General features: G+C 52.8%; 1 protein-coding gene across 3 annotated transcripts; it reads right to left on the reverse strand.

Moving 5' to 3' along the window:
• Positions 1-539: 539 nt before the first annotated feature.
• LOC142360538 (uncharacterized) lies at positions 540-9,912 on the reverse strand. Of its 3 annotated transcripts, none has more exons than XM_075413665.1 (7): positions 9,504-9,912; positions 8,703-8,886; positions 5,143-8,397; positions 4,257-4,427; positions 3,760-3,932; positions 3,323-3,440; positions 540-2,294 (listed from the first exon to the last, which is right to left on the reverse strand). In XM_075413665.1, exons 1-7 carry the CDS (start codon positions 9,707-9,709, stop codon positions 2,037-2,039), a joined length of 4,365 nt encoding a protein of 1,454 aa, XP_075269780.1. In that variant the 5' UTR covers positions 9,710-9,912; the 3' UTR covers positions 540-2,036. The 3 variants fall into 3 exon arrangements, with proteins under 3 accessions (XP_075269780.1, XP_075269779.1, XP_075269781.1); XM_075413664.1 differs by having other exon boundaries at positions 4,257-4,442; XM_075413666.1 differs by lacking the exons at positions 540-2,294; positions 3,323-3,440; positions 3,760-3,932 and having other exon boundaries at positions 4,275-4,389.
• Between the last annotated feature and the right edge of the window lie 213 nt (positions 9,913-10,125).

The following is a 10,125-nucleotide window of genomic DNA, read 5'->3' on the forward strand; positions in this document are numbered from 1 at the left end:
CTGTTGTCTCCATGTGTAACTGCTTCCTTCCTTCCTCCTTCCTACATCGTGCCGTACCCAGTCAGCAGGTCCTGGGCCTCCCCAGCTACAGTGCGAGGGTCTGCGGGCTGCTGCTTGGCTCCTCCGTCCGCCTGTGCTCGCTGGTTTATTTGCTGCAGATTTCTTCCCTGTGCCTACGCTTGCTCTGGTGTGCCTGCTCCTACTACGCTCTCTCGAAATGTGGAGGAATTTCATTCATTGCTACAGCGCAAGTACCAAACTACCTGGTATGGGGACGGGGCTGGGGGTGCCAGAGGGGGCAGGTGGGGACAGTCCTACCACACCGAGGTGGGCTGGAGTGGGCTGCAGCCACCAAGCAAGTCAAGTCTGATCATCTGTGCGGATTGATTGTGTCTTTGGCAGGGGAGGTTTGTTTCCACCGGCACGGAGCAGCGTTTTCCTCAGTCACTTGGAACTCATGGCCCTGAGGCTGTGAAGCACGGGTGCAGAGAGCAGTAACAGGAGCAGCTGGTATCGTTGGTCCTGGATACTCTGGAACCTTGTAGCTACAAGGTGGGTGATCATCAGCATTGAATGTTTTACTCTGGGTAAAAAGAGACATGGGGCTGAGAGGGATTTTGGGAGAAAAGCCTTATTTCTCTGCAGGCTGCAGGATCTGCAGAGTCAGGGGCAGCAGGTGAGACAAAATGCTTCCCACACCAGCTAGCCTTGGAGATGTGGAAGAGTAAAATGTTTTTCTCTGATCTTCTCTGCTCTCTGCGGTTCAGAAAGACTGAGCATTGCTAGATCACCGCCTGGTGTTTGCTGCCCCATGATAAAAATACTCGCAGGGAGATTTCTAGGCTCCCTAAGTAGCCTGTTTTGTTTTTCTACCATGATGAAAAGACTAACATGAATCCTTCATACTGCAAAGTAAATCAATTTGTTCTTGCAAAGTAAAGAATACTTAATCACACTTATGTTTTGCATTTCAAAAGTGAGTGATCCTATCCCTTACTCTTCCTTCTCATTCCGCTCCTCCTTCCCCCACCTTTTGTACTGCATATTACCCTCTGAATTTGTATTTTATGTATGAGCTCCACCCAGTGCGCTGGCTGTTCTGCAGGGTTATGTATCTCTGGCTGCCCCTCCCGTGCAGCATTTAGGATTGCTACCCTTAGAAGAAAATGTGACGTTTGCTAAAAAGGTGATAGTTGCAAAAAAGTTTGATAGTGTGCTAAAGATCAGGGCCTGAGAAAGACTTCACAGCTCTGAGGCTTTCTTGTACAGGAGATGAGCAATTCAATCGCTTACAGAACCCCCTGATCCTTCCCTTCAGACAGATTTGCTGGTGCTGCTACAAATGTGTTCCTACATCCTTCTGTTCACATCTTGGGTGCTGAAGAACACAGAAGAACTGGCAGTTACTGAAAGAAATATAATGAGGATACCTCATCAAATGCTGTCTTCCCTGTATCGATGTTTGTCAAAGAAAAAAAAAAGCCTGACTAACTACATGAGAGCCAGAGCTGGCTTACAGCTGGACGGGGGCATGCATCATACCAATAAAAAGAATTGCAGCCCTGCTTGGTGGCCATTTATTCAAGAGTAATGGTTTCAGAGTGACTGCCATGCCAGATAACAAAGATCAGTGAATGATGTTTTACTGAACAGGAAACCCTCTGATTTCCCTTTGACTGGGCCTTAAAGCTCTTCCCCAACTCCTGTGTCCTCTGCGGCTTGGTATCACATCTTAGTACTCAACTTCAAATGCCATCTGGACGAGAGGCCTCTCAGGAAATACACTAGCTTGTGGCATCATTTTATTCTTCTCTTTGTTCAGTCGCCAAAGGGAAGCAGTGTCTCTGCAAGGTGGAATTTGCCATAGGAGGAACGGCCAGCACACAAAGCCTTTCCAGGCCTTGCACTCAGTCCTCCTGCAAGAGCAGCTCTAGCAGAAGAGATGTGAGCCGGGAGGAGGGCAGCATGGGCTGTGTTCTCGCTGCTGAGGCCAGTTAGCAATGCAGTTCACGTCCAGCAGAAGTCCCTTCCTGTTTTTACAGGTGGCTGTCCGTAATTGTATGTCCTTTAATAGGTTTTGGACGCTTGGGGGTATTCGTGGTCTGAGGTGATTGTTCTTGCACCATAGCCGCCAGGGTGGGTTCGGCCCTTGCCCAAGTCTTGCGGAGCCCTAATTCATCCCTGTCTGAGTTTAAAGACTCCTTGGCTCTATGTCGCAACAGGTTTTTTCTCCACTGTATGCAAAAAGCAGCTACTTCTTCTTCTTCAGAGTCAGGCGGGGGCTGTCGCAAACCCTATTAGACAAAATATTTGCACGCTTAAATATATTGTACATGAACTCGTTTAAAACACCTTAAATGATATAAAAGTCTGAATGTACCAACGTGCGTGTGACCAATGTGGCATCTCTACCTGCTAATGCTTTAAAAATGCTTAAAATGCTTAGAAGTGCTTGAAAACCTGCTTACAGAGAGATAAAAGGAATGCAGTATAGTTAGTTTATTGATAAGCAGGGAAATTTCCAAAGGGAAAAAGCCAGGTCATAAAGGATTTTGTAGTCTAGACAATCAAGATAAAAGAATGGCTGGTTACTTCACACTGACATCAGCAAAGTGAAAAATAGACATGTATAGTATGTTTTTAACAGTTTGGGCAATTAACTGCAGGAGGAGCTTTTCCACACTTGTGGCTGATTCTCTCTCCATCAAACAGAATTCTAGTCAAAGCCATGTCTCTTTCAAAAAGACATGCTGAAGCTCAGCAAAAGTTGTAGGATTATATAGGAGGCTAGCGTGCGCGATGAAAAACTGCACCAGTGGAGGGTCTGGTTATATTTGCACTTGTTTTCTGAGTGCTTTCAGATAAAGTCTGCTCTCACAAACTATTTACAGTTGGATCAATCAGCCATCGCTGGCAGCTGCAAGGGAAGCTCCTGGGAGTTTTGATCAAACGTCATCTTGAGACAACATGAAGGCTAAGACTGACATGGACTACGGCCAAATAAAGGTCTCCAACGAGATCCTGCTGCTGCTTTCCTACCCAAAAATGAATTGGGAAACAAACCAGCTAAAGATGATTCTAGAGTTAGTAGCACTGACAGAGCAGATTCAATGCCTGGAAAGATGCAGAGTGGGCTTTGGAAACAAGACAGAAAGGCATGAAATAAAAACATCACAGTAAGATTCTTTACCCCTAGCTGGAGTCAACAGAGGTCCCACGGCAGCCGGCTCCCACCTCCCCATATCCAGACTTGGCTGCAGGAGCTCCCCACAGCGTGGACTCACCTTGAAAAACCTGTTTGATGCCATCAGCATTAACTTACTTTGATACATGCTGCCTCGGCTGCCCTCAGAATGTGTAAAACTGCTTGAATTAGGTTCTGCGCGTTGCTCACGAGCAGCTCAGAAGAGGACTTGCTCTCTGTAGTGACTGCTTTTACCCTTAAAAGACATTTTAAAGGATTTTACTGGAAGAACATCTGACAGCATGCCTCCCCTGTCTGGCCAGTACTCGGTCATTACTCCAAAGCCAGAAGATTGTCCCCTGCACTAGGAGAGCGGGTTTCCATAGAGGCAGGCAAACCAGGGGAGGAAAGGGCTGTTTACAGCAACAGGAAGAGGAGAGGGAGCCCCCTGAATTGTAACTGAACTCTAAGGGCTACACCCTGATCCAACAAGGACCTCTGGAGACCACCATGCACATCTCTGAGAAGGGGGCCACCAGCCTTGGGAAAGACTGCCCTTGACCCCAGCAACTCACCGGGCCACCATGCCAAGCTGGCTGCTGATGGTGTGGGTCTGCTCTGCGGCGCACAGCAGCTCTGCGGAGCACCTCGGGTCGAGGCAGTGCTTTGCAACAACAAGGCCAAATTTAACAAATACCTGCCCGTCGGAAGCAATTTGACTTGCGCAGGCGACAAGCTGGTCCTTACTCTAAAAGAAAATAGAAAGAAATGTGTCTGGGGAGGGAAGGAGAAAAAAGACCGCTTTTCCTGCCAGACAAGGGAGGCTCCAGGAAGCCCAGACAGATTGTGAAACAAGGAAAGGACTGGACGCCAGTTCACATCTGATCAGGACAAAGTAATTTCTAGTGCTTTGCATAAGTGCAGCCGGTGCCACTCTTACAAGAGCGGGGTAATGCAGGGGTTTCAGCAGGTGCTGGGCAGCCCTGTCACTGGCTTTGACTGCGCGCTTGAGGAAAAAAAAAAAAATCTTTATGCCTACTAAAGTGCTGGGGTGGAGTGAAACACTCCATACCGTAATGGGGCCCTTCTTCCTCAGGAACTGAGTCATGTGAAGCATCCTTGTTGCCATGTCCTTGGTGACCTGGGACAGCTTGCTGGGGCCACTCTGCCACATGTCACTGTCTTCTCTCTCATGCTTCGCAGGGCTGCTGGCAAGGGAGATGCTGGGAGGACCGTTCTGGTGCTGTCGAGACAATAACTGAACAGATTTGAAGTCTGGAGCGTGCGGGCGCACCAATGCTGAGAAGTCTCCACCTGCGTGTTTCTGAAGCAGTTTTTGGTGAGTAAAGGAAACGGGAGAGCTGCCCGCCACCTTGCTGGGTCTGCTCTGCCTTCCCAACCAGCCCTGCCTTCACCCACAGTGGGACTATCAAATCCAAATGCCCTGTGCCATTGTCTCCTGGAGCTATTAGCTGTCACGTGAGCTGACAGCGCCCGCAGTTGAGAGGTGCGATTAAGTGCTCCAAACCACTCTGCTGAGTGATCTGGATCGTGTTGCTGAAGCCTTTGCCAGCTCCTGACAACCGACAGCAGTTGTTGTGGGAGTGGAGTTGCTGGTACTCCCAAAGGGTGCTTGTGCGGAGATGAGAAGCTGAGCAGAGACAGGCAGTGTTTCAGGGGACAGAGAGGAGTGCAGCTCCTCAGAAACAGCGTTCTGCAGATGGGTTTATTTATGCAAGAATGCCCATCAGATCAGATATCTGGAACTCGGCTGAATACGGCAGCCAGCAACCTTATCTAACTTTGAAGGTGGCCAGGGAGACGGACTACTGACCTCCAAAGGTCCCTGCCAACATCACTTATCTTAATGCTCCCTGGTGTGGGTAACAGGACTGAGCGTCAGACCTGACCATCACTTTGCAGTAAGTGTTGATGAGGGGGGGAAGAAGCTACTGTACCATTTCATGTGCCTCCCTGGCAGCTCCACTTCCTCGTCTGCGCCTGCTTGGGCAAGTTTCTGCTGACTTAGTGTGGTTCAGAGCATCAGGCTCTTGGGCTGGGAAGAGCTTGGCTGTGCTGCTGTGTTTTCTTGGAGAGTGCTGGTCCCCTGCATTCTGCAAGCGTTCTCTGATGAGCTGCACAACATGTCCACTGATGCCCTGGACAGCCTGAAGCTGCGTGACAAGGTAGTGCGCCTTTGCTGACCAGTACCAGGCAATACTGTCTAGGTGGAGATGACGCCCTTCGTCCTGGCAGCTCTGGAGGAGCTGGCTGGCGCTGCTCACTGCATCAGATGTGAGGACCAGGAGGTGGTCTGTGATGGAGAGCAGGTTTGCCTGCGACTGCAGTTGAGTGCTGGCCTCCAGAACATCTTGGAGGGTGGTTTTGACCCACTGAACATTGGACATTAGCTGACTTGCCTTCTCTTCAAAGGCCTCTCTTCTCCTCTCCCTGTCCTCTTGAGAGAGGGGGGACAGGGCTGGTTCAATGACACCTCGGATGACCCGCAGGTGTTCAGTATTGACCTTCTCCAGGTGCAGCAATAGTGCCTTGGCCCTGAGGGCCAAGTCTCTCTGCAGGAGCTCAAAGCGAATGTACAAGCTGGCAGTAGACAGTGGGGAGACCGAGAGGGTATTGGAGGCATCCAGCAGTGCTTCCATTAGCACCTTTATCTCCTCCCTGAGCGCTAGGATTTCGCTGCGATCGCAGTCTTCGGAGCAGGACAAGTAAGAGAGCCGGGCGGCCTCCTGCAGCCTCAGGGAGTTCTCAGACACAGCAGCCAAGAGGCTCTGCGAGCAGAGCTTGTTCTTCATGGCGCTCCTTAGCTCCCTCAGGAGCAGGACGTCCCTGCCTATGAACCGATCCACAGCGCCCAGCAGGACATGCATGCTGACGGCCCACTGGACACAGTGCAGCTCCAGCGTGGCCTCTCCTGCCCTGCAGGAGCCCTCAAAGGACGCTGCTTTCTCCAGTAACACTTTGGTGTTCATCTGAGCACGTGAAAACTTGGCTTGGACCTCTAGAAAGCTCTTCCAGACATCAGAGGAAGTGGGATTTCCCTTACTACAGGCCATGCTTGCAATGTCTCCTGCTAACTGAACCGCTCCTGCTAAACCCATCATGGTCTCATCCAAAGCCTGTTTGCCTCTCAGAAAGTCAGCAGACAAGATAAAGCCAAATACTTGCTGAGACAGACTATACCAAGAGCCTGCCACGGCTGCCAGGCACTCTTTGGTCTCACAGATCCTTTCTGAGAGCATGAGTGCCATTTGGAGAAGTCTGCTTGGACAGCAAAGCTGCCTTGGGGCTGTTTCCCTGGCCAGGCTAATCACACATGGTGTCAGTAATACAATCTTCGGGTACTGCCCCAGCATCTCCATCTGGGGAGACTGGGCAACGGGCAGCACTTCCTTTGCCGCATCAATACAGCCATTGGAGAGTTCAAGCAAGGCAGAGCAAGCAGCGTTGACAGCTGCCATATCACGGGCTCTTGTCGCTGCTAGGAGAGCCGTAATGACAGGGTGCATATCTCCTTTCCTTGGGACACCATCTGGGTGTAAGTTACCCACTCGTGGAGACGGACGACTTAAGATGTCTTCTTGCAACACCGCCTCACCTGTAATGTTTTTTAGCCCAGCACACAATGGGCTGAGTTCAAGCACCTTTGCAACATCAGTGCTTCGTGCTTGTTCCCGGAGAGGGCTGAGGATGTCTGGGTGGTTGGACCCATCCAGCCCGTCCTGGACATGGTGAGCAGTATCCATCAGGCAGCTTGCTGCCTTTGAAAAGACATCCCTGGCTTTGGGGCAGGAGAGTCTCGCTGGGCAAAGGGCTGCGACTGCTTTCAGGTCAAGGATGGAGTTGGCCAGTTGTTGAACCCAAACCAGCAGGCCGTTCCTGAAAATGGGGTCTGTGGCTCTGTCCACGTACCTGGTGGTAGCTTCAACCACCCACTGAGCCCCACTGGTGAGGTGAGTTGCATGCCAAGAGAACCTCTCAGGGTTCTGACTTTCCAGGGCCTTTTCACACCATTCCATGTGCTTGGCCATTTCCTGGACAGACAGCTTAAGGAATTCAGGCATGCCGACCGTCTCCTCGAAACCCCGCAAGAGGCTTTCTGTTGTCCCAGCCCACGCGTGGTACAAGGACTGCAGTTGCTCAGCAGCGCTCACCTGGGCTGTATTTCTGCTCATTTCTGTGAGCAGGGGAGGGAGACTGGCAAGGAGTCTCTTCAGATACTCTACGCACTCCCCAATTTCTCTAGCGGTTTGGGTTTTGGTGCACCTGGCCAGAACAAAGTCTGCTGCTCTGAGCATCTGCTGGGCGTGTCTGAAGAAGGTGGCAGTGAGGGGCTGCAGCTTCTTTAAAAATCTTCCTTGTCCTGCTGGAAAACCCCCTGTACCAGCAAGGCGAAGGGCATTTTCAACTAACTGCCTCAGGGGCTCCTTACCCTCAAAGGTGGTGTCGAGGATTTGGCACAGAGTAGCTGTGAGCACCGCCTGGTCGAGAGTCTCCACCTCCTCTCTCATGGTGTGACATTCCTCCTCCAGGCTGCTTTCTCCCCAGCTTTGCCCTGGCCATCCCTCCTGCTGTCCTGCATGGCTGCAGATGCTCTTCCTCAGCCGTAACAGAATGCAACAACGTTTTACCAGGTCCAGCTTCAGATCTGGCCTGGACAAGTCTGCTAGAAGCATGCAGCAGGAAACAACCGCTTCCACATGAGCACTGAACTCGCTGTCAGAGAGGTGCACTGGGTCTGGGCGAGAGAGGAGAGCCAGCAGCCTGCTCACGTGCTGGGAGAAGGTCCCATTTCTGTCCCGCGGCTCCTTGCTGCCCGTATTGTCGATGAGCAGGGATGCGAGCTCTTTGATGGTCCTCTCCGTCAGCTGGAAAGCATAGTCTTTGGAGAGGTTGACTTGCCGATCACAGGGGTGTTTAAGATCGGTGTGCTTGGCTGCATGGAGCAAAGGAACGCACTTCTGAAGGAGCTGCAAAGTCTGGGACAAGCTCTTCTGTCGAGGACAATCTCCGAGTTCCTCGAGGCGCTTTGCTGTCAGATTGCTCAGCAGAAGCAAGGCCTTGGAAAAGGCCTGGAAAGCAGCCAGCAGTCCTGGCATGTCCCCTGCATCCCGCAGCATGCTCAGGCACTCCAAAAGCCAGCTGGCAGCCTGAATTATCCTCCTCACCCCAGCAGCATCTTCGATCTGAAGGATCTAACCAGAAAAAAGGGCAGAAAAACTGGTCAGAGTGGCTAAGGCTCAAGAATCCCCATTCACTATTTCTCCCCTTGTGCAGCCAAAATGACACCGCAGCCCTTGTAGGGAAGAGGTGTGTTTTGCCCAGCAGACCTGCCCTGGTGAGCACATGGTGAAGAAATAACCATTGCTCCAGTGAGGACTTCCCCCAAGCTCCGTCTGGTGTCCTGGTGGAGGGCAGCTCTTGTCCCTCTTGCAGCTGCACCCTTACCAGCCCGACCTCCTCCCCTGCTCGCTCCGGCAATGTTCCCCTCCGCGGTTACCTTCAGTGTCTCTGTTAGGACCCTTTTTGCCGAGGCAGCCAGCTCTTCCCTGTGGCTGGGATTGTCGGGCTGTACCTGGAGCTTGCGGGCTGCCAGCAGCACGCACCTCCCTGCCAGGACGAGGGACTCGGCCGCGGGACACGTCTCCTCCCTGAACACGTCGTCACTGGACTCCTCAGCCAACCTGCAACAGAAGTCGCTGGGCTCAGCTCTTCGCCATTGCATGAGTGCCAGCCTCGGCGGGTAGCACGCGCCAGTCTCGGGCTTTATTGCAACAATTGGCCACGCCAGACCTTAACTGGGCTTGAACGGGTTTCAGCTGTATTTGCAAACTGTTTCAGAACCTGTTGTTGTGGCTGCAGTTCACTTTAAGACAGCGTGTCTGCAGTCTACCAGGTCCTAGGTGTAACAGCAAAATGACTCAGTGGCCAGTGCCTAATCTGTGGTTTTGGGCTCCAGTTCACAGAGGCGTTCAGTAAATTCACTGCAGCATTTGCTCAGTTGTCCAACTGTTATTTGCAGACTTGTTTAGCTTAAATGTTGCATGTTGAGGTTCCGCTTACTTTGCCGTGTCCCTTCCAAACATGCATCCCTGCTTTGTCCCATGTCTCCTTTTCCCTTCCTCACCCAATTCCTCCCCTCACGTTTCCCATCCCTTCATGCTCGTGTTGCCACCTCTCCGGCGGGGCGCAGGCGAGGAGGACCAGGCAGGAGAGGCAGGCTCCCTGCCCTTTTCTTTGCCATCCCTCCCTCCTCCTTCCCAGCCCCCAAACCTGCCCGAGAGGCACCCGGCAAACTTACCTTCTGGCAACAGAAGCGAGTTCTTCCGTGGCTTTGGCTAATTTTTCCGCACTCTCCCCTAAATCGGGAAAGGCCTGACGAATCCCATCTTCCCATTCCAGGGTGAGGATTAGATGGCAGAGCTGCGTGGCCATGGGGCAGAGGAGCCTCCGAATAGCTTTGTTTTCTGTTAGGAGTCCGAGGTCGTAGAGATAAAAAGGCTCCATCGTGTCCCGCCTGGAAAGGGGAAACAACACAACCTGGGATTATTTGGGACCCTTTGCTTTCTTCGTCCCGCGGTGGCCCCCCTGCCCGCCTCTGGGCTGCAAGGCCCGGCCGTGTCTCCGGGACGCCGCAGCCCCACGCGTGTGCGCACTAGGCCGTGTGTTTTACATCGTGACGTGAGCCCGAGGACAGGGCCGCTGGCCTGGGGGCGGCTGTCGTGTGTCGTTATCCCCCCCCCCCCCCCCCCCCGTCGCCATGGAGACGCGGGGCAGGCGGTCGCAGAGAGGTGACGACGCGGCGGGGCGCCCGGCCGCGGGGCACGCTGGGAGCTGTAGTCCGGCCGCGGGGGCGGGCAGGGCCGTGGCGCCCGAGACGGAGGCCCGCGGCCTGCAGGCCTCCGTCTCGGGCGCCGCGGCCC

Source organism: Opisthocomus hoazin, chromosome 2 (assembly GCF_030867145.1).
Source record: "Opisthocomus hoazin isolate bOpiHoa1 chromosome 2, bOpiHoa1.hap1, whole genome shotgun sequence".
In the NCBI taxonomy this organism is placed as follows: domain Eukaryota; kingdom Metazoa; phylum Chordata; class Aves; order Opisthocomiformes; family Opisthocomidae; genus Opisthocomus; species Opisthocomus hoazin.

Bases quoted from the DNA above. Each gene is read 5' to 3' on its own strand.
- LOC142360538 (XM_075413664.1), bottom strand. From the start codon at position 9,709: ATGGAGCCTTTTTATCTCTACGACCTCGGACTCCTAACAGAAAACAAA. The intron at 3,441-3,759 runs GTGAGTTGCTGG...ATGTCTTTTAAG, and splicing joins CAGCTTGGCATGGTGGCCCG to GGTAAAAGCAGTCACTACAG. The intron at 2,295-3,322 runs GTAAGTTAATGC...TTTGTCTAATAG, and splicing joins CCGAGGCAGCATGTATCAAA to GGTTTGCGACAGCCCCCGCC.